Source organism: Pelodiscus sinensis, chromosome 9, assembly GCF_052426305.1.
Source record: "Pelodiscus sinensis isolate ZL-2025 chromosome 9, ASM5242630v1, whole genome shotgun sequence".
Classification (NCBI taxonomy): Eukaryota; Metazoa; Chordata; order Testudines; family Trionychidae; genus Pelodiscus; species Pelodiscus sinensis.
The window spans coordinates 41,074,283-41,098,644 of record NC_143060.1 but is presented as its reverse complement, the minus strand read 5'-3'; the positions used below and the strand labels follow the sequence as shown (position 1 = coordinate 41,098,644).

Here is a 24,362-nt window from a genome sequence, read left to right as displayed (position 1 = left end):
GCCCTGATTGGGTGGGGGAGTGGCAGGGCATCCACGGGCTGGATAAAACTACTTGGTGGGCTGGATCCGGCCCGTAGAGGGACTTTTGCCCACCCCAATCTATGTACTTTGCAGGAAGTCTGACCTTAATGCTGTGGCAATCTGGTAAAGCAGGGAACATTTTTTTAGCAGTTTTAGATAAATGCAAAAACTGAGTTATTGAATTAAATGTGAAAATGAATGATAATTACAATATCTCTTTACATAAAATTGAATTTAATATCAAATTATACTTCACCAACATTTTTATATTTTCAAATCACTGGAGATTTTGTACTGAAAATGCATAACTATTTAAGAGAAGATGTTAAGGAAAAGATTTCTGCAGTTGGGGTTTTTGACACCTAGAATGGAATGAGAGGCAACATTTGAATTTGTGAGATAAGCTCATTCTTCTTAAGCCTTTTACACAAAGAAAACTTGGATAACTTTCCACTTGTGGTAGCTATGGTGGAAGCTAAGTAGACAAACATCCAATTCCTGTCTAAGCTATTGACTTCACTGTTGCCGGCATAATAAAGCTACAATGGTAGTGAAACAGAGGAGATAATTTTCCCAGTATAGAAGAGACCTAATATTTCCCTGTTTTATTTTTATAGGTGTCCACATTCTATTAAATTGCTTAAGTACACTACAGTTATATCTCATCATCTTCTTCTACTCTCAGTTATTAGCTATGAATGCTTCCCATACAAATTCATGTAGAATACACATCTACTTTAAATTCCATGGAAAGTGTTCCAATTGCAGAATTCACTATTTGTATTCTTAGGGCTGAAACCCAGTAGTATTATATGGGATTAATGAATGCATTCCAAACCATCGTATTTTCTTCTTTGTTCTTTTTCTGGAAGATGGTGATCTTGAATATTAATATGGGAGTTTTACCAATTCTAATTTTCATTCACACCAAACAATTCCACCTGCCTTCTGTCCTATCCACCTATACTTTCTTTAAGGAGGAGTCTTGAAAATCTGGCTATACAATCACCATTAGATGGTTAAACAGAATATGTTTCTCTCCTAAAATACATACACGAATAAGTTTTTTCCACAACTTTTAAAACTCACAATTCAAAATGCATCTGAACCAAATTCCTGTGAAATAAATACATATACATTGGAATAAAGACTTTGCAGAATACTTTGATCATGAACTAGCAAAGCAATATTGAAATATATGTCATCCCTACAGATGCAGTTTTGAACAGTGCTCTGATATAATTAAAATGTGTTATAGCATCAGTAAATACTGACTTTCCATTTACTGAAACATATTTGATGAACTAATTTTAAAATAGCACTAATGGTTTAGCCATGATGATTGTAAAGTTAATATTCAGCACCAATAAACACCACCACAAAAGATTTTCCATTAAAACAAAACAAACACACTACATAAACATGAAAAATACATACAGTAGTAATGTCATTTTGTAGTACATCCTCCTCTTCATTATTTTCCATGATTCTGGACAGCAGAAGTTTTAAGATGGTAACATTATTTAAATTTGCCTCCCTAAAATTGGTTACAAATCCTTGAGGGTTTTTTCTTCAACCAGTTCTCCCCCCCTCTCCAAAAAGAGTTTTCAACAGGATAAAGTGCCTCAAAAATCAGCACCAATAATATATCATATTTTCATTTCATAAATCCTTTAAGAAGCCACAGAGTTTTACAAATGATGAGAAGTGGCCTCATCGGTGTTCAGCAAAACAGGTTCATGCACAATAATCACACCGAGCTGTAGGCTGGTATATCAGATATTAAGTCACATGTCAGGAATTGTGTAAGAGTTAAACTTACATATTTCAGTAAATCATCCACCCATTCAACTTTGCAACTTCTTAGTAAGTTTACTTGCTTTTATTGGAGTCTTTTTTTTTTTTCTTTCCCAGAAGGATCATATATCCGTTTGTACAACTCACTGCAAACTTGGGCTCAGATCCAGGGAAATGCAAACAGGTACTGAACTTTGAACAACTGAATAGTCAATCTTATGCATAGGTGAGTTGCTAGGCTGCTGCCAGAGTGCTCAGCAATCTATAAGATGTTAAAGTAGCTAGGAATTTGTCATGAGAGAAAACAGGTGTGGTTTTAAACCTGTGTAAACATCCTAACATACCCAAGGCAATTTGCAGTTTTAATACATTAGCTGGGTTGTGGAAAACCAAATTTCTACCAGGGTTTATCTCGACCTATTAACATGGTAGCATTATAAAACACATTATCTACACTAGGATTTTATCAAGTGTTAAAATATCTTTCTTTCTTTACCATACACTGCATTGGTCTTAGTAATCTCTCAGCCTCCTCTGCTGGAGCTGGAAGTGGCTAGAAATTTCCTCCATAGAATTTCCCAGAAGTGGCCCTTCAAAAGGACCCTAACTTCCTTTAAGAAGGAGGGACTCAGCAGCAATGTCATGGCTGAGTATTATGGCCTCATAAAATATTTCATAGATACTCTATCCAGTTTTAATGAGCTGTACGTTAAGTTTGCTCCCTAAAGATTAAATTCTGCAGAACTGCAGAAAAAGCCAAGAGCAGCAAAACCAGCATTGTTCCACTGAGCAGGAGTCCCTGCTGCAGAAATGCTGCAACAGAAATGCTGCAAAGGAGAATTTAGCACTGTTCTATGGACTGCAGCAGGAGCTATATGGTGGCTCCCCATACCATTCTACTTATGGGACACTGAAAGCAGGGGCATGAGCAGGAATTCCATCACTTGCTAATTTTGACTGGAGGGAGAGTACAAAGGCTGTAGCTGCTGCTGCAGTAGCAATGTGAGCATCTCCACTGGTACTATATCTCTTAGGAAGGAATAAGATTCTGTCCTACCCTGATCCCCACAGAAAACCACCACAGCAAGCTTATTTACTTACACTTTACACAGGAAAGAACATTTGGCCCACTGTCTATTAGGCAGCCCAGTCCTCTGCACTCAGATCTGCAGGCTCTCACAGCATTTCTTTCTGAAAGGCTGGAAAAGTATGGAGGCCTCTCCTGCAGCAAACTTATTTTTCACTTTTTCAGGAAAAATTTAGAAGATAAATTGTTTGGGGAAAATGTATCTCAAAGCTATGGATGGAGGCAGGCACTTCCCCTCCCCCCTTCCCCATTCTTTCTTGCTGGGTCATTCTTTCTTGCTGGGTCATTCTCAATTTGACTTCTACAGTCTGAGAAACACTGTTTCAGAAATATTAAAAAGAGAAGAGAATATTGAACTAATGAGAGTCCAAATGAAAAGGTAAAAAGAAAGCATTATGACATCTTCATACAGATGAACAGTCAAAGTGCAACACAAGTAATCACTCATGCTAATAAGTCACGGGAAGAAGAATGGAGCCAATTAAAGTCACAAATGAATATAACCCTAAATAAAACAAACTGATTTACCATGAAGTTTTCTGATAAATAACCAAGTTACCAACATTGAACTTCATATTACTCCTATTTGTTCATATTTTCTCAGTCAAGTAATAAAACAGCACAGTCTTACTGAAATCAGAAGTAGCAAGTTTGCAAAGATACAAAACAGTGGTGGTAGCCAAGTAAAAACTTCAAAACAGACTGGCTACGTCTAGACTGGCATGATTTTCCGCAAATGCTTTTAATGGAACAGGTTTTCCGTTAAAAGCATTTGCGGAAAAGAGCGTCTAGATTGGCACGGACGCTTTTGCGCAAAAGCACTTTTTGCGGAAAAGCGTCCGTGCCAATCTAGACGCGGTTTTGCGCAAGAAAGCCCCGATCGCCATTTTCACCATCGGGGCTTTTTTGCGCAAAACAATACCGTGTTGTCTACACTGGCCCTCTTGCGCAAAAGCATTTTCTCAAGAGGGCTTTTGCCCAAACGGGAGCAGTATAGCATTTCCGCAAGAACACTGACAATCTTACATGAGATCGTCAGTGTTCTTGCGGAAATTCAAGCGGCCAGTGTAGACAGCTGGCAAGTTTTTCGGAAAAACTTGCCAGTCTAGACGCAGCCACTATGTATATTGGCTACTTTATTTTGTATTCTGAAGTTCCAAAAGCATTATGAAAGTAGGACAGTTTGAACCTCTCTAGTCCCGCACACTTGAGACCTGACCAGTGCTGAACCAGAGAATTTACCAAATCATGGAAAGTCAATATTATAGTGAGTGTATCTTTTTATTTTTATTTCACAGAGGTAAATAAATGGAAAAGTGCTTTCAATGCTTGTTAATAATGTATGACTGTACTGCTACACCCTATAGACGCCTACACCTAGCCTAAGATTACCAGCTCTCTTCATAACAAAGTGCTAGTGTTGTTACATAATTTTACTGTACTGACACAAAGTAGTAAGTAGATAAAGCATAAAAAATGCTTATGTTTAGCAGCATTACCAGCACTTCCATTGCTTGCTGGTCTCTTAGAAGACATTTAGGGGTAATATAGAGTAAAATAATAGCACAGAACACTGAAAGCCAGGACTGATGCTGTAAACAAATTTTATGAGATTGCAGAAAATTTGGAAACACCCGCGATAAGAGGACAATTGACTAACTAAAATCATGCCAGACCATGGATGTTGCTAGACCAGAGTGTGCGTGCCAGATTAGAAAGGTTCAATTTATAGATTTAAATGATGAATTTGTTACAAATTTCAATGCAATTGTGATTTTCACATGCTGATATTAAATATTTGTAAAAGTTAGACTATTATCACTATAAGATGAGAAAAATCTGAGTGTCTTGTTCTTAGTTATAAAATGACCAATACTCAAAACCAGCCCTATAAAGACAATGAATATTCTTACTCTAGCCTTCCTACAATATATAATAATTTGGTTACTTTTATTATTGAATATCAACCATTTCCAATTCTTATAACAGTAATTTTGTCAGGCCCTGGGATTAAAAAAAACAAACAAAAAAAAACAAAAACAAAACACAATTTTAGAGTCTACATCTCCCAAAGGCCTTATCGGGAATTGAAGGCACCCTGTACTTTTGAAAATCAAATCTTTAGGGACTTTAGGCAGTATGAGCTGCATAAAGTCAGCATATCTCACATTCAGTCCTGAAGTATTACAGCTGTTGAACCAAAGCATGCTGGCAACATCTTCATAACATTCTGTCTACACATCAGGGAGCGCTCAACACCGGCAATCACTGATGCATCTTCAAAATATTCCAGAATTTTTTACTGAACCAGGGACTCTCATAAAAAAAAAAAAAAAAAAAAAAGAAAGAGAGAGAGAGAGAGAGAGAGAAATGAAGACATATTTACTGCCATTATAGTCTGATCCTGCAACATGTTTCATGTGAGCAGACCCAGGGACTCCATGCAGCTGTAGATCACCCACCAGTATCAGTTTGCAAGATTAGGGTCTTAATTAGTTGCTGTAGATCACAAATCAAAGCATAGAAAGCAATTATAAAGTTTGTGTTTACAGAGTTTCATGTGCCATAATAGACTGCTGGAGTAAATGTTTATATTAATTTGCAGGGCTTGCTGAGCCGTGGCGAGCCCCGCTCACCAGCCGCGCTGTTTGGCGATCTGCACATGCGCAGATCGCCCGAACCTGGCTCTTCCAGGTTGTAATCTACTCGCCTGTGGTGAGTAGATTACATAGATTGTCGAGCCCTGTTAATTTGCACGGATTCACAAAAGTGTTTGGCAAGTGTTCCGTGCAAATGTTTTGTAACAGTCCTATTTTTTTCTTTTTTGTTTTACTGAAAGTTAAATTTAAAATAAACAAGTGTCAAATTGTCTTTATTGTTAAAATTTCAGCCTTCACAGTAATAATTATCGGCCAACATAAGTTGCACTCACGTTGGCTAAAATCAAAATTCATTTGACATTTTCGTGGTTGAGGCTCTTTGAGAACACAGGCAATGAGTGACATGACGTTCTGCTCCAGAGGAATGTTAGTACATTGGATGATCAATGTGTTTTTCCACAGGGGAAAAATAATGAAAACTGGAAAATGTTTAATCAAGATACCTGCATTTCTGCAAAAATTGAGACCGAAGAGAATTGGAGATTCAGTACCTAAGTAAGTGCAAAGGCAAGTTTAACTATAGTTCAAGTTCTGCAATTCATCACAAGTTATTAAAGAGAGTGAGTTTACTAGAAAGTAAACACTGGCCTAATGCAAACAAGTAAGTTGGAAGTTTGTAAATTAATTCAAGTTATAGGGGTTTGTGCATACCTCCCGTGTTTGCTTCTTGATAATGGAAGACTAAAAAGGGTCATGAAATGAGTCAATTCCACAGCTGACAAATACATTACAGTGGGAAATGTTATTAACAAGACTTTGGCAACGAGGAGGGGGAAAAGAACCTGTCAGAATTTTGCTAAAACTGGTGCAATGCACAGAATATGAAGCTTGGGGGGTGGGCGTGGGTGTGGGTGTGGGTGTGTGTGGCGCCCATTCATCTCGAGAGACAGTGGTAAGCAGTGGCAATCTATGAGTTGTGCCTGGATCTGCAACTTCTTTCATGGCTTATGCATCGAATATTGGATTTGCACAGTCGATTACAATAGCTACATGCCAGTCTACTTCTGTTTTCATGAGTCTTAGAATTTTTCTTTTTGAGGCGGAGTTCTTTTGCATGACTTGCACAAGTCCTATTGAAAAATGACGTGCCCTGTTGTCATAATTGTTGCCAGGTATTGCAATCTGATGACAGATTCCCAAGAGCTTGGATTGATGTTAAACCTTTTCATAAGGTTTTTACATATATCCTTGAATCTTAACTTTGACCTTCCTCTTGCCCTTGCTCCACTTGTTAGTTCACCAAAGAGGATTTCTTTGGGAAGGCATTTATCACGCATTCTGCTCACATGGCAAGCCACCGGAGTCTTCTATTGTTAAGGATCGCTATGAGACTGGGTATGCCAGCTCTTGATAGGACATCTACATTTGAAACTTTGATTTGCCACTTAATATTCATGATTCTGCGAAGGCAGCAAAAGTGGAAACTGAGTCTTTTCTCTCAGCATGAGTAAGTACTGTATTTTAGTGAATATATCCCGCACCCAAATATAACCTGCACCCTAATATACCCCACAGTTTTTGCTATTTTAGTTAAAAAAAAAATCTTGTATACCCCACGCACGAGTATAACCCGCGGGTTATACAAGACTGTACCGGGGGTATATTTAGGGTGCGGGGTGTTAGGCTCCCAGCCTGCAACTGAACAATGAGGGGAAACTTACAAGGGGTGCAGCAGCCAGGAACGCTCCAGATCCAAGGCAGAGGCATCCCCAGCAGAGGTGCAAAGTGGGAGACTCCCAGCCCGGGCTGACAAAGGGAACAAGCCTGGAGCAAGTTGCAGGTGCGGGGCTTGGCAGCAGCAGCGGCGGGAGTCTGCAGGCGGCCACGGCTCACAGGAGTGGGGCATGGTGCTTGTTGCTCATTGCTCCTGCACGATACAGCCGGGCGCCCTTCCCTGCCTGCAGCTGCCGCACGCCAGACCCACTGCACACTAGCTTGTTGCTCCTGGGCATGATTCGGGGTGGCAGGGCAGGCGCTGGTCCATGAGCAACAAGCGAGCGTGCAGCAGGTCCGGTGTGCGGCGGCAGCTGCAGTCGCGGGCTGGGAGCCTAACCCCACCCCAGCAAACGTAGTAAAAGAGTGGGGAGGAGGGGATCCTCTTCCATCGAGTAAAAAAAACCCTATATGCCCTGCACACGAGTATAGCCCACGGGGGGAGGCGGGGTTTGTAAAAAAGAATATAACCCATGGGTTATATTCGCTAAAAGACGGTAGTCCATGTCTCAGATCCGTAAAGTAAGATACTTAATATGCACACTTAGTATATCAGTATCTTTGTTTTCAATGTCAGTTTGGGATTGTTCCATGCTCGTTTCGTAAGTCTGTCAAATGTTGTGGCTGCCTTCTCAATTCTGATGTTCAGTTCTTTGTCCATGGAGAGATTTGTGGTGACAGTAGACCCAAGGTAACAGAATTGTTGAACCACCTCTAATTGACTGTCATTCAAAATGACCTTGGGTGGTTGAGATACACCTTGAGCAAACAACAGTTTTCTTCACGCTTATGTTGAAAGAGAACAGTTTAGTAACTCTGAACAGAGAATCCATCAGTGCCTGTAGCGTGTCTTCATTATGTGCGACAAGCACTGCATCATCTGCGAATAGGAGTTCTCTAATGAGAACTTTCTTGACCTTAGTTTTAGCATTGAGTCATATTAGGTTGTAAAGAGAATCATCTAACCTTGTGTGGAGAAATACATCACTGTGTGAGCGGCGAGGAGTCCTGTGGCACCTTACAGACTAACCGAAGTGTTGGAGCACAAGCTTTCGTGGGCAAAGAACCACTTCGTCAGATATATGCATCTGACGAAGTGGGTCTTTGCCCACAAAAGCTTGTGCTCCAACACTTCGGTTAGTCTATAAGGTGCCACAGGACTCCTCGCCGCTTTTGCAGATTCAGATTAACAAGGCTACCCCTCTGATACATCACTGTGTGAGTTTAGAAATGCACAATTTAATAGGACTGAGAAGAATATACAAAAGAGGGTAGGAGCAAGGACACATCCCTGTTTGACTCTACTCTTCACCACAAAGGGTTCAGATGTAGATACATCATAGTACACTGTTGCTTTCATATCTTCATGAAAAGATATTATGAGCTTCAGTAGAGTTGGTGGACAGCCAATCTTAGTTAACACTTTGTACAGTCCTGATCTACTGACTGTATCAAATGCCTTTGCTAAGTCCACAAATGCTATAAACAGCAGCTTTCCCTGCTTTTTGCATTTTTCTTGTAGTTGTCAGAGAAAAAAATCATGTCCATTGTTGACCTGCCAGCCCTGAAGCCACACTGTGTTACTGGATAAACTTGATCTGCGAGTTTTTGCAAGCAATTAAAAAAATGACACGGGCAAATGCTTTACCTGTAATGCTTTGCAAAGAGATGCCTCTGAGGTTGTTACAGTCCCCCTTATTGCCTTTGTTTTTATAGAGAGTAATGATGTTTGCGTCCCTCATATCATGAGGGACCCTTGCCAACATTTTATAGGTAACTCATAGAGGAAGGGGATGAGGACAGCCTTGTTAGCCTTTAGGACTTCAGCTGGAATCCCATCATTACCTGGTGCTTTTCCACTGGAGAGAGCATCACGTACTTGGGAAAGCTCTTCCACCGGAGGCTCTACATCTAACTCTAACATTTTTGGAAGAGTTGGAATGAGGTTATCAAGTTCAGGATGTATGGTATGCTTATGGGAGTAAAGACTTGAGTAGTGTTCCACCCATTGGGACATCTGTTGGTTTTTATCTGTGATCACCTATCTAAATGGATAGGTAATCACAGATAAAAACAGATGTTTCAGTGGAGCAACTCTGGTAACATTTGGTCCAAGTGCTTTTTTCAGTCCATCATACATGGTTTCCAGGTCGCCCATTCAAATGCTTTTTGATTTCCACAACATAGATCGGCCCATTACTTGTTTGCACACCGCCTGGATTCTCTCTGAAGAACAGATCTTGTATGGTGGAGCTGATCTCTTGAACTTTGTGATGGATTCTTTATGTTGTTCAGAAAAGCTTTGTTTTTTTCTTCAAGAACAGGCCTGAGAATGTCAATGTTTTCATCAATTCAGTCTTTGTTGGAAAATTTCTGTGTTCCAAAGGCAGAGGTGGCATATTCATATATTGCAGCACTCAGCATGGACCATGTCCCGTCAACAGACTGCTGGACAGGTTTGTCTTCCATTTTGCAAGTGAATTCTTCCACAAAGACAGAGCATTTCAATGCAGTACCGAGGGTGCTAACCTTTGGTTTTCTGCAATCCTTTGATGTATGAAGTTTCTTTGGAGCAATTTTCACTCTACTGATAATGAATGAGTGATCAGTGTCACAATCTGTACTGTGATACACACATGTAAATTTAACGGAGTTAAGATGTTTTCTTTGGACCAGTACAAGGTTGAGTTGATGCCAGTAACCGGATCTGGGATGGCGCCATGAGACCTTGTAGCAGTCTTTTAAGTTGAAAAAAGTATTAGTGATGGAGAGATGATTCTGAGAACTGAATTCAAGAAGCCTTTGGCCATTTTCATTTATTTTCCCAATGCTGTGATGACCTAGGCAAATGGGCCAAAGACTGGCGATTGCATCCCACTCTTGCATTAAAATAATCAAAGATATACAGTTGTTCACAGGATGAACAGGAATTGATACCTTTCTGACGATTATCTTAGAAGTGATCCTTGTCTTCAGTACACAATGTTAGTGTGGGTGTGTAAGTACTTAAGATGTTAAGATATCCTGACTTGGTGCTGAGCTTTAGGGATATAACGCGTTCTGATTCAGCTATGGGTGTATTGATAAAGTTCATCAGATTGTTTCAAACAGCAAAGCCAACTCCATAAAGATGGCGTTTCTCTGAACTCAAACCCTTCCAGAAGAAGGTGCAGTTGGTTTCTTTTACTAATCCAACATCTGCCAATCTGGTCTCCTGGAGAGCAGCAATGTCAACATTCAATTTATGTAACATTCAATCTGGTCTATGACTGCTGTTTTACGTATTGAATCCGTGTTTGTAAGCTCATGATCAGGTTCAAGTCCAGGACACATTGTCCACACATTCCAGCTACCAAGCCGGAGGCAAGTTGGTTGATTGTATACACTGTAGTAGCTGTGTATAGCTGTGTGTGGGTAAGTGTCTCCTCCTGCGCGCTGCATTGCCTGAGCTAGTGTTTGAGGAAAGTGCGTAGCCCAAGTGGCACTATCCCTCTCTCAGTTGCCCCAGTTAGATCCAAAGTAAAGACAAGAGCCAGTACGTTAGGAACTGAGGTAACTGCAGGAGATGCCAGAAAAGCAGATTGGATGAAACCTCACTGTTAACCGCTTTAGGGTCTCCACTGTGGATTATCTGTCTGGGTTTATTCCCATAGCCTTTGGATCTCCTGAACCTACCCGCAAGGCAGTGGGGAATTTTCTGTCAGGGTTCTCTTCCCTGGGCTGATGTAAGGAGTCACTATCCCTCGGATGTCAGTGACCAATCATCAGGGCTCGCCAAACCGCGGCGAGCTCTGCTCGCCAGCTGTGCTGTCTGGCGATCTGTGCATGTGCAGATCGCCCAAACCCGGCACTTCCGGTTTACAATCTACTCACCACGGGCAAGTAGATTATATTATTTGTCGAGCCCTGCCAATCACGGTTCATACGCCAATTGGATTATCCAAAGTAATCCAGGGACCCAAATATCCCAGACCCTCAACCAGCAGAGTGAGGGGGTAGGGCAGTCTTATTTAATGGCGGGTTACACTCGCCATGTCACAACATCGTCATCGGGCACTTGTGACTTTTAGTCAGAGCATCAGATACCACCCAATGTCTCATCACACCCTGATAATGTTGACGCTGCCGGTCCACGGCTGCATATTCACATGACAAAGCGCACTTATTTTGCAGCAAACCTCTGAAAAGAAGCCCCCTCCTATCCTCCACCTGGAGACATACCGGGTAGCATGCAGTTCTACCAACCGGCAGAATACGGGCCATTTAACATACAAACAAATGTTGTTTTGTTATGATGGTTTTATTCCTTAAATCTTTTTTTGCAGCTGTGTGTGTCAGTAAATCTTTCTGCCAAGATCTAAGGACTTAGTAAAAATAGTAAAATATTCTGTGAGTGGGAAGCAGTATACAGATGGCAATTAGAATGCACAGAAATTCTCAGCAACTAAACGTCTACCAAAAAAGTATTGTTGAACTAGTTTATGTACTGGAATTTAGATATCTATTAACACTTCCTAAATGTCACAAGCTTTGCTAAATGGTAGGAGTCAGAAAAATGACATTTTTTTCCATATTTGGTCTCTATACTACGTGCATAAAGTCACAATTGGTTTTGTAAATAATTTCACTTGGAACAATCCCAATTACTGTGCTTCTTGTTTTAAAAACTCTCCACAGACTTGCTCCACTCTCAAAAAAATCACTCTTAACACTGATTTCCTCTAGGTCCCTTCCTATTAATTCTCCATAGTTGTCAGGCACACTTTCAACTGTAACTCTTCACACAGCTAAACTTCTTCCATCCAACCCATTTCAAATCTCAACTCAGTCTCTTTCTTTTGCTCTTCTATTTGTGACTCATTCTATTTGTAATAGGGATGTTAATTATTGAGTATTTGTATAAATGTGTAACCACTGCAAATGTTAGCAGTTACACGTTTACACCTGCCAGGGGGAGGGAGGCAGGTGAACATTGGCTCCCATCTCTCCCCACTGCCTCTGACAAAGAAGTAGCAGTGCAGGGGACAAGTAGTTCCGCAGAAGTCAATATGTGTGGGGAGCCAGCTTGAAAGTCATTTCCCAAGTGTACCAGCTCCCACCTTCCCCCCCCACCTTCCCTGTGCTGCTGCCACTCTATCAAAGGCAGTGGGGTGGGTGGAAGGCAGCTCTGCAGGAGCTGATTGTGGGGAGCTGGCTTTTAAGAGGTTGAAACTGAGGTTGCAACATTGCAATTTCTCGCCATGCTTACTTTCTACAGCAATTTTTCACATTCAATAAAAAATGCTCTAACAACATTTCTCTCCTCTCTCCACCTTCAGAAACTGAACAATCTGCTCATTCAATAAAGCTTTGTTTTCAATACGACTTCTTCCTCAGGACAGCTTTTCTACTTTCCCTATCTACATTAATTTTCTACCCAGCTAAGGAGTTAAAAAACCTGAAATGAAATATTTCCATGATGGGAATATAAAATTCATTCAGTACAAAGAGCACATTGATTTCACTTTGTTCTAGTACAGCTATTAAGCTCCCCGAGCACAATATTACATTTCCCCCATTTACAATCATGAGTGTCAGAAAATGCATTTATAAAAATTTCTCCCCAAGATAGTCACATAAGACAACTTATTTGCTAAAACTTCCCTCTCTTTAGGAATTCTTTTCAGCTATGCTTTAAACAGATAGTATTCTGTGGCTAAGAGTTAGAAAGCCTCTTAAAGGATAGTGAGGGACAGAATGTCACTGACACTTTGGCACCTCAAAGTGGAAGATTGAAGTCTGACAAGGAGTCCAATGATAAACTCGCTTGCGTCTAGTTGAAAATATTACTGCAGCTTCTTTGGGACAAGGGCAGCATCTTCCTAAGTATTTGTAGAAAACCTAGCAGAGTGAGGACTTAATTCCGATTGTGGGCTTTTGGGCACTGTTGCAAAACACATCTTTATTTTCTTTCAATGAAAGAAATCAAGTGGAAAATCTTTTTATTTAAAAAGGACCTTGTATGCATATATACAAACAGTAAGCAATTAGACATTAGGAACTTCAAGTATTATATGAGATATTTAAAGTTCTCTGAGGTTAAATCTTGCAGCTCCTTCTCTCTCACTTCTTACTCACAAATATAGAACCCAGAATAAGGATTTTACAAGTTAGAGGACAGGTAAAAAAGATCAAATATTCAATATTCCTCAGTAAGAAATTGAGGAACTCCCTGAGTTGAACCTAGTAACAATAATGCTTATGAGTTTAAGAGTTACTGCACTGCAACTGCCTTCTGATTAGGGATTTCATCATGCAGATGAATACGTAATTAACTGATAAACCTGGGCTTATCAGTTAATCTTGTCAACTACACACATCCCCCCACCTTGCTGTCTCTGTATCAGAAGAAAGGGGGGGCGGTGTGAGCTAATGCCCATGAGGAGCTGGCTTTAAAACTGGCTCCCCATGAGCACCAGATCTGTCTGCCCCCCGCCCCATCCCCACGCTTCTGCCTCTGATAGGGTATGTCTACACTACAAAGTTAGTTCGAACTAACGGATGTTAGTTCGAACTAACTTTCATAGGCGCTACACTAGCGCTCCGTTAGTTCGAATTTAATTCGAATTAACAGAGCGCTTAGTTCGAACTAGGTAATCCTCATTCCACGAGGATTAAGCCTAGTTCGAACTAGCTAGTTCGAAATAAGGGCTGTGTAGACTCTTAATTCGAACTAGTGGGAGGCAAGCCCTCCCCAGGTTTCCCTGGTGGCCACTCTGGCCAACACCAGGGAAACTCTACTGCCCCCCTCCCGGCCCCGGACCCCTTAAAGGGCCACGGGCTGGCTACGGTGCCCGTGCCAGGTGCAAGCCTGCCAGCACCCAGCCAGCAGACCCTGCACCTGGCACGGATCGAGCCACCCACCCGATGACCCCCAGCCCTCCCCCTCTTCCCAGGACCAGGCTGGCGGCTCCCGGGAGCTTGCCCGAGACCGCAAGAGGCGGGCACCCGCCTGGTCTAGTGCGGACATCGTGGACCTCGTCCACGACCTCCGCACTAGGCACAGGAAAGTGGCCGGCTTGCGCAGGATAGCTGCCAGCCTGGCCACCCAGGAGCAGGTGTGCAACAGAATCAAGGGGGTCCACTGAGACCCCCGACCCTGAGCCCTGAGCTTACAATGGCCGTCCTGGGTCAGACCAAAGGTCCATCTAGCCCAGTAGCCTGTCTGCCGACAGCGGCCAACCCTAGGGACCCTGGAGGGGATGGACCGAGGACAGTGACTAAGCCATTTGTCTCGTGCCATCCCTCTCCAGCCTTCCACAAACCTTGGGCAGGGACACCACTTCTACCCCCTGGCTAAGACTACTCCATGGACCCAACCTCCATGACTTGATCTCACTTCCCTTTAAACTCTGTTCCAGTTCTAGCCTTCACAGCCTCCTGCAGCAAGGAGTTCCACAGGTTGACTCTTTGCTTTCTGAAGAACAACTTTTTGTTACTAGTTTGAAGCCTGCTACCCATTCCTTTCCTTTGGTGTCCTCTAGTCCTTCTTTATGGGAACTAATGAAGAACTTTTCTATATGCACCGTCCCCACCCACCTCCTGCTTTTATAGACCTCTATCCTGTCCCCCCTCTGCCTCCTCTTTTCTAAGCTGAAAAGTCCCAGTCTCTTTAGCCTCTCTTCATATGGGACCTGTTCCCAACTCCTGATCATTTTAGTTGCCCTCCCCTCTCCCAGCCTCTCTCTTCCCCTCTCCCACCTCCTTTTCCCAGTCTCCCCCAGTTTTGTTCAATAAGGACAGATTCCATTTTGGAAGACACGTTATCTTTATTTTGTACATCAAGAAGAGGGGCTAGGGAAGGGTAAGTGGAAGGAGGTGAGAGAGGAATGGGGCACGAGCCCCCGATGAGGAGGACTGGGCTGGCTCTGCGGGCTTCTGGGGGTGGAAGCTCTCCTGTAGCCCCCCAATTGCCTCCTCTCCCCAGATGGCAGCCTGCGGCAAGTGCAGCCGGGCTGATGGCCGAGTACTGTGACGTGCCCAGTGTGGGCACTCAAAGCCAGGACTGCTTTGCAAGCGGGGCACCCCTGAGAACTGTCTGTCCAGGGTGGGGGTCGGGTCCCTTTAAGCACAGCCCTCGGCTAGCCTGAAAAAGCATCTCCACGCTCTAAGTCCTCCTCTGATGCACTGCTGGCACTGCTTCCGTCCGGTTCAGGGTCCACTTAATGTGGACGCACTAGTTCGAATTACCAAAACGCTAATTCGAACTAGTTTTTAGTTCTAGCTGCGTTAGTTCGAATTAGCTTAGTTCGAATTAACTAATTCGAACTAAGTTAGTTCGAATTAGCGCTGTAGTGTAGACATACCCATAGAGAGGCAGCAGTGCAGAAGGTAATGGAGGGGTAGGCTGGAGCCAATACATGTGGGAAGCCAGTTTTCAAGCCAGCTCCCCATGCTTATCAGCTCCTGCAGACCTGCCTGCCTTGCCCTCTTGCTGCCTCCTACAGAGGCAGTGGGGGGGGGAAGGGCGGAAGGAGCTGGTGCTTGGGGGAACTGGCTTAAAAGTCCATTCCCCCCCAGCACTCTCTCTCCAGTGCTGCCTGCCCCCTCCCCACTGCACTGCTGTTTCTATCAGAAACAGCAGCATGGGGCGGGGGGAGGCAGGAGAGGCTCCCAGAAAGCAGCCTCTGCCCGCGGTGGGCCCCAGCTCCCCGCGGACAGAGCTTGCTCCATGGGATGTGGAGCAGCCTCTGTCTGCAGTGAGTTTGGGCCTACTACGGACAGAGGCTGCTTTGTGGGAGCCTCCCCTGCCTCCATGCTGCTGCCTCTGTCCACGGGAAACTCAGGCGTGGCAGGCAGCTGGGCAGTAGGCAGCTAGTCTGCATGAGAAGTTGATTTTTAAACTGGCTTCCCTCACAGACCAGCTCCCAGCTGCCTCCCCACACTGCTGCCTGTCACACAGAGACAGCAGCACGGAGTTGCAGGGGACTTTCCGGGAGATGGGTGGAAATGCAATGGCTGCCAGCCCCACTCTCAGGGACAGGGCAGACTGGCAATCAAAATAGGCCCGGGAAATGGACTGAGAACGGCCCACTTTTTCACATCAAAGAATTTTTTAAAAATTTACTCTTTGACCCCCATTAGCCACACCCCTGACTCCCATTTGCCAGGCCTCTGGAGGTAACACTCTCAGGGAAAGATGGACATATGACCAGAAGTAAAAGGTGTCATGTGACCCCTCTAAGGACTTTTCCCACCACCCTCCTACCAATAGGGATTAGTTTGGCCCCCACCAAACTTCCCTCATGCAACTACAGCCGGTCCCCAAGTTGTGAACGGTAGACTTACAACCATGCGCAGTTACAACTGAAACTGTTGTAAATGGCAGACCCCGAGTTACGAACGCAATCCGCGTTTACAAACAGCGTGGTCGCGTGTAACTCTATGGGGTATGACTTACGAACAAACCGAGTTATGACCAATTGCTTGGTCCATAACCGGTTCGTAAGTTGGAGAGAGGCTGTATCCTGCAATTGCACTAACCCTATGTGTGTGACATTAACTCGGGGGCAGAGAGGCTGGGGGAAATGTTCCCTCTAAGGGTATGTCTAGACTACATGGCTCTGGCGACAGAGGCATGTAGATTAGGCTACCCAGCATAGGAAAATAAAGCGGCGATTTAAATAATCGCCACTTCATTTAAATTAAAATGGCTGCCGATCAGCTGTTTGTCGGCTCAGGGCGCTAGTCTGGACGCTCCGCGGTCGACATCGAAAGCATTTGTTGACCGCCCCGTTATGCCTCGTGGGATAGTCATGTCACTGCTAAAATGTTAGTAGTGACATGACTATTCAATTACGTGGTATCTAACATCCCTATTTTTGATAACAAAAAATACTTCACAACCTGAGGAGTCTGGAGCCAGCCCATGACCATATATCAAACTTCACAAAATGCCCCCCATGCGAAAATTATTGCTTACCCCTGCTGAAGTATCAAATTTCTCCCTTTTTTTAAAATGGTACATATGCTGTATTCATGTATATATCATTGTAGAGGAGGTGTAGGGAACCTAAGGCTTGGAGGCCGGATATGGCACCCAGTTTGCCTGAATCTGGCTCCCAAGGCTCAGAGCTCCCCCTCAGCATTGGGGAGCCCGCACTGGTACTCCAGCCCCTCTACCGTCCCACCATGGGGTTAGAGCACACAAAATCTACTGGCCTGTAGCCTGGGCTCCCTTAGGCACTGGTGTGTAAGGGAAATGTGAGGAGTGTATTTCTTCTTCTCAGTCTGGGGTCACGTCAGTGAGGGCATGGGGTGGAGTTTTTTTGTTTTGTTTTTTTGCTTTTCACTTTTGTGCAGCCCCTGACTGATTTTCCTGTGTGTCAGTGGTCCCTGACTCAAAAAAGATTCCTCAGCCCTGTTGTAGAGAAAGGCCTGAGCTGCAAAATTCAGATTCTAAACCGAATTTCCCCAAAATCTGTGGGTGCTGAGTTCTGGGTTTTGCTTCAGGCTCCACCTCAAATATAAACACATATATAGGGTTTGTCAGCATTACAATGGTAGTTCCAGATACAACTCAAATACTGCCTCCATCCAAACTCCTGTCCAAGCACAAAACCCTCCAATTTGAATTAAGTGCTGCTTTAAATTCAAGATTATTTTAAGGGATTATGGGTTGAATCATGAGTGCTGCTGATGGCTAAAATAATAAGGAGGATGCAGTTACAAGACTGGGTTATCACAATAAATAACTGCTAATAAAACCATTCTGTGTTATTTGAGTGCCATTTCACAGTGTGGCCATCCTCAGTCAAGCTTCATTGTTTCAATGAAGACAAAAGCACAGGTGTTTGTCAGCAAAAACAGCACTTACACATAAAATTACACCTTAGTACAATGCAGATGAATTAACATAGTAGAAGCTTAGCTTTTGAATGGTCTGTTGTATGAGTTTTCCACTATGCTCCTTTTGCCTCAAACATCATCCTTCTTTCATTACACAAAATGTTCTCAGTCTGACCCAAATTCTTCCTCAAAAGTTACTTTTTCCTTTGCTTTCCACCATTGACCTCCCTTCCTGTGGGGCGAGAAGAGGGGGCTATGAGCAGGTGGGGGGGGGGCACCATAATAAACCAGGCAGCAGGACAGATATTAGACTTACTAGGGCCTGAGGCTCAAGTTGAAAGTGGAACAACTTATTTGTGCAGCCCCCTGTGGTGTTATATGTGGCTTCCCTCTCCACAGCAATTGCCCAGCTTGCTATGCCATAATGCCGGCCCTGGCTTTTAATGTTATGCATAATGCAGAAAAAGTTATTGTAGCCCAGATGGCCTGAGGAGTTTTTATAGCATCTTGGGGGGGATTAGAAAGAAAAGAAGTTGAGAACCTCTGCTGTAATATATATCCTGATCTGCCATATTCCCAATTAAAAAATAGACTGTGAGTGTCAATCAAAGTATGTTGCAACTCTGAGTACTTTTGTTTACACTTGAATCTATGGTGCCCTTTGTTGTTTTCATTTTCAGTTTGCTTGAGGTAGAGTGTAAACTTTATCTCAAAAGCACCATACAAAGTTATGACAGTATAACATATTTCTTATTAAATATACCTCGCACTGTGTTACATGTGGTTTCATTTATGCCCCGATTGGAAGGATCTGTGTGTATTTTATATTGGTGTAAATCAGAGAACCTAGAAAGACAGGGGAGTGATACCTGGTATTTCATAATCGGGAACTAAGACACGTCTGCTATCTGTGTGGGTTTGGTTTTTTTTTTTTTTTTTGGTTGCTGATCTCACATCATCCTCACCCTGCCTGTTTCAATACAACTCTCTGACCTCAAATGATCATTTGTCTTCTGCTCCTGGGCTACGCCAACACCACTTCTCACACTCGCCCCACTCTGCCCCCCCCCCCCCGACTATCCCAATCCCCTGCCTCTCATAGGACCCCCTTTCTGTCCCCAGGGCTACCCCAGCCTGGGCCCTGCCACCCAGAGAGGGGGGGTGTTTGGGGCTTCCCCATCCTGCGCCCTGCTCCCCCCTCACGTCCGCCCCCCCCAGGCGACCCCAGCCTGCGCCCCGCTCCCCCCCCCCAGGCGACCCCAGCCTGCGCCCCCCCCCCCCAGGCGACCCCAGCCTGCGCCCCCCCCCCCCCAGGCGACCCCAGCCTGCGCCCCGCGCCCCGCTCCCCCCCATGACTCCCGGTAACACTCGCTGCTGGCCCTGACCGCGCCGAGCCCCGGAAGCGTCTCACCTCCCGCGCTGGGAGCCCCTCGCCGCCGGCTCGGGGTGCCCCGGCGCCCGCTCGCTGCAGCCGCTGTGCAGGCGCTTCCGGGTGCCCCGGTCCCGCTCCGCCAAGGGCCCGGCTGCAGCCGCTGCCCCGCCTGCTCCGTTCCCCGGCCCGGCTGGGTCTGAGCCCCCCGCGCCCGGCGGCCGCCCGGCCTGGGCTAGTGCGCGGCGGGAAGGGGGCGCCCAACGCGGCGAGGGGAGACGGGCTGGGGGGAGGGGCGAGGGCAGTGCCCAGCAGTCACATCGCCGGGGGGCGAGCGGGGCAGCGCCTGCCTGGCCACAGGGGTTATTATGGCCGACAGGCTGGCTTCCCTCGCGGCCACTGGGGGGCAGGCCCCGCACAGCTGTGCCACAGGATGGGGTAACTCCCGGGGGGGGGGAACGTAGGGGAGACAAGGCACAGGATGGGGTAACTCCCGGGGGGGGGAGCGTAGGGGAGACAAGGCCCAGGATGGGGTAACTCCCAGGGGGGGGGGGAGCGTAGGGGAGACAAGGCACAGGATGGGGTAACTCCCGGGGGGGGGGAGCGTAGGGGAGACAAGGCACAGGATGGGGTAATTCCCAGGGGGGGGGGGAGCGTAGGGGAGACAAGGCACAGGATGGGGTAACTCCCAGGGGGGGGAGCGTAGGGGAGACAAGGCACAGGATGGGGTAATTCCCAGGGGGGGGAGCGTAGGGGAGACAAGGCACAGGATGGGGTAATTCCCAGGGGGGGGAGCGTAGGGGAGACAAGGCCCAGGATGGGGTAATTCCCGGGGGGGGGGGGAGCGTAGGGGAGACAAGGCCCAGGATGGGGTAACTCCCGGGGGGGGGAGCGTAGGGGAGACAAGGCACAGGATGGGGTAACTCCCGGGGGGGGGAGCGTAGGGGAGACAAGGCACAGGATGGGGTAATTCCCGGGGGGGGGGGGGGGAGCGTAGGGGAGACAAGGCACAGGATGGGGTAATTCCCAGGGGGGGGAGCGTAGGGGAGACAAGGCACAGGATGGGGTAATTCCCAGGGGGGGGAGCGTAGGGGAGACAAGGCACAGGATGGGGTAACTCCCGGGGGGGGGGAGCGTAGGGGAGACAAGGCCCAGGATGGGGTAACTCCCGGGGGGGGGGGAGCGTAGGGGAGACAAGGCACAGGATGGGGTAACTCCCGGGGGGGGGGAGCGTAGGGGAGACAAGGCACAGGATGGGGTAACTCCCGGGGGGGGGGAGAGTGTAGGGGAGACAAGGCACAGGATGAGGTAACTCTTGGGGGACGAGACGGATGTATGGAGCCAGTAGTCCCTGTAGGCTGTGCCATTGTGCAACCTCTCAGAAGACATTCAGATGCCACCCAGATGACTAGCAGAACACCCACTGTTTCTCAGTGCACACATGGATGGAAAAGATTAGAGGGAACATGGCTGGGAGGCAGGGCACTGTTTGGGGTATCCCTGGGCATACGGAAGAATTCAGATTGTGAGGGGAGGGAAAATGTAACCTGTTATAAACACAGTGACCTGGCATTGCCCCCAATGTTGAAGTGAAAAAGGAAAAAATAACATCCTAAGGCAGAATCTTCTTCTAGTCCATTTTGTGGTGGTGTCCATCTGTTTGGATGGGAACCTCCAGTGCATAGGAAGGATATGATGCAGTATGCTTTCTACAGGAGCAAGCATTTAACATTATAATAATCTTGATTAAAATTTGATTTGTCAATTTCACATGTGTTCATTTTTTTGATTGTATCACTTTGGTATATATGGTTGTGCTGATTTTCTTCCACATAGTGATCTGAGGAAGTGGGTCTGGCCCACAAAAGCTGATCACCTAATAAACCATCGTGTTAGTTTTAAAGGGCTACATAGTTCTGTCTTCAGCTAGACCAGACTAAAATCTCTATCACTCTTAAATGCATAGGTTACTCATGATAGCACTCCAGAGGTGCTCCGCCACCCTATGTTCTTGCCAAAATGTTAATTGCTAAATGGGGTGTCCCAACATGTCTCCTTGCTTCCCTGGGTCATCCTCCCTGCACCTTCCGCCCTTCCCCTACCCGCGGCACCAGTTGTCCCTGCTTAAATGACCCCCTCGTCCATGTTATTCAAGGAAATAAGGCTTAGCATTGTAGATAAGGTTAACAATAAGCTCTTTTGCATACAAAATACCAGAGTTCAAAATATGTCAAATAGTTCAGTCTTTTAAAAAAAAAAAACACCCTACTGAACTGAAATTCCATGATGAACAGGAAAAACCAGTCCAGCCTTGCAAACATGCCACCTTAGGCAAACCCAGTACCATCCTTTAACTTGTTGTCGGGGAGGGAAATTGGTAGATTTAAAGCTGTGGTTCTCAAACTTTTTGGTCTGTGACCCACTGGACTCAGTGCAAACCTATCTGCAAAGTACCAGCTATTGACAGAAACCCACCATTAATTACATAATTATACCCGAGTCATTTTCCTAGTGCTGTGGTTAGGGAAAATGCTTTAATGTAACTGGTAATAAAGGAAATATTAATCATAATTATTAAATAGATTAAGTAGTTGAATTTTCTCATGTTAATTTACTAAACTTCATTTTAAATAAGTAAAATATTAATTTACATCCAACACAAAAGGTTTCAACATTTTCTTTATGGCAGGCCTGGGGAACCTTTTTTGAGCCAGGGGACCACAGAAAAATTCAGTGGGAAAACTACACGGCTATGTCTACACTGGCATGATTTTCCAGAAATGCTTTTAACGGAAAAGTTTTCCGTTAAAAGGATTTTCGGAAAAGCACGTCTAGATTGGCAGTACGCTTTTCCGCAAAAGCACTTTTTGCGGAAAAGCGTCTGTGGCCAACCTAGACGCGCTTTTCTGCAAAAAAGCCCTGATCGCCATTTTCGCGATCGGGGCTTTTTTGCGGAAAACAAACCTCTGCTGTCTACACTGGCCCTTTTGCGCAAAAGTTTTTAGGAAAAAGACTTTTGCCCGAACGGGAGCAGCATAGTATTTCCGCAAAAGCACTGACAATCTTACATGAGATCATCAGTGCTTTTGCGGAAATTCAGGCTGCCAGTGTAGACAGCTGGCAAGTTTTTCCGCAAAAGCAGATGATTTTGCGGAAAACTTGCCAGTCTAGACACAGCCCACAAGTGAGAAGAAAAAAAAACCCCTCCAACCTTCCCTATCCTCGCTGATGTGGACCCCAACTAAGATACCTCACTCCCCTGGCACTCCAGCCTCATGGGGGTAGGAGGGAGGACAGGGAGACCTGAGGTTCAGGACTTCCCATAGGCCAGATTAACTTTTCTGGGGTACTGTGGTTAGTGGATTTTGTGGACCCTCTCAAAGACTATGGAATGGGGCCAAAAATGCTGGGTTCTGTGTGCAGGACAGGGCCAGTGAATGGGATAGGGATGGGAGTGCAGGATCTGGTCAGGAAGTAGGCTGCAGGAGGTGGTGAGGATGCAAGGTCTGGGCAGTAGGTAAGGTGCAGAACCAGGCTGGGAGTAGGGTGTCTGGCCAGGGGAAGGGGACAGGAGCAAGGAAGGCTGCACTGTGTGACCAGGAGGGAGAATGCAGGAGCAAGGGAGGGTGCTGGAGCAGGCTGAGCATAGGGTATCTGTCTAGTGAGAAGGATGGAGCAGCAAGCTTGTGGGGCGAGGGTGCATGGTTGGGGTGGAGATACAGGGTCTGGGTGTGAGGGAAAAGGAGGCACTTACTTGCCTTTGCACACGCATACCTCTGCTGCTCTCAGAGGGTATGTCTACACTACAGCGCTAATTCGAACTAAGCTAATTCGAACTAACGGATCCAGACTAAAAAACTAGTTCGAATTAGCGTTTTGCTAATTCGAACTAGCATGTCCACATTAAGTGGACCCTGAACCGGGGTTAAGGATGGCCGGAAGCAGTGCCGGCAGGGCATCAGAGGAGGACTTAGAGCGTGGAGCTGCTGCCTCAGGCTAGCCGAGGGCTGTGCTTAAAGGGACCCGACCCCCACCCCAGACAGTCAGTTCTCAGGGGTGCCCCTCTTGCAAAGCAGTCCTGGCTTGGAATGCCTGAGTGCCCACACTGGGCACATCACAGCACTCGGCCATCAGACCGGCTGCACTTGCTGCAGGCTGCCATTTGGGGAGAGGAGGCAATTGGGGGGCTGCAAGAGAGCTTCCACCCCCAGAAGCCCACAGAGCCAGCCCAGTCCTCCCCATCGGGGGCTCGTGCCCCATTCCTCCCTCACCTCCTTCCACTTACCCTTCCCTAGCCCCTCTTCTTGATGTACAAAATAAAGATAACGTGTCTTCCAAAATGGAATCTGTCTTTATTGAACAAAACTGGGGGAGACTGGGAAAAGGAGGTGGAAGAGGGGAAGAGAGAGGCTGGGAGAGGGAAGGGCAACTAAAATGATCAGGAGTTGGGAACAGGTCCCATATGAAGAGAGGCTAAAGAGACTGGGACTTTTCAGTTTAGAAAAGAGGAGGCAGAGGGGGGACAGGATAGAGGTCTCTAAAAGCAGGAGTTGGGTGGAGACGGTGCATATAGAAAAGTTCTTCATTAGTTCCCATAAAGAAGGACTAGAGGACACGAAAGGAAAGGAATGGGTAGCAGGCTTCAAACTAGTAACAGAAAGTTGTTCTTCAGAAAGCAAAGAGTCAACCTGTGGAACTCCTTGCTGCAGGAGGCTGTGAAGGCTAGAACTAGAACAGAGTTTAAAGAGAAGTGAGATCAAGTCATGGAGGTTGGGTCCATGGAGTGGTATTAGCCAGGGGGTAGGAGTGGTGTCCCTGCCCAAAGTTTGTGGAAGGCTGGAGAGGGATGGCACGAGACAAATGGCTTGGTCACTGTCTTTGGTCCATC

General features: G+C 45.7%; 1 protein-coding gene across 5 annotated transcripts in view; it reads right to left on the bottom strand.

The window, feature by feature from the left end:
• SLC35A3 (solute carrier family 35 member A3) overlaps positions 1-19,648 on the bottom strand; it is a 36,655-nt gene extending 17,007 nt beyond the window's left edge. Inside the window, exons 1-2 of one of the 5 annotated variants that reach the window (XM_075936607.2) lie at positions 19,517-19,617; positions 18,134-18,337 (exon numbers count right to left, since the gene is read on the bottom strand). Coding sequence is in view for 2 of the 5 variants with exons in the window: in XM_006119826.5 (XP_006119888.2) it covers positions 1,459-1,506 (48 nt within the window). In the remaining 3 variants the exon portion in view is untranslated. Of the gene's footprint in view, positions 1-1,458; positions 1,786-1,843; positions 2,345-5,073; positions 5,193-18,133; positions 18,338-19,516 lie in introns of those variants that run through there. The other 4 variants (XM_075936606.2, XM_075936605.2, XM_006119829.5 and 1 more) reach the window with 4 other exon arrangements.
• Positions 19,649-24,362: the final 4,714 nt, after the last annotated feature.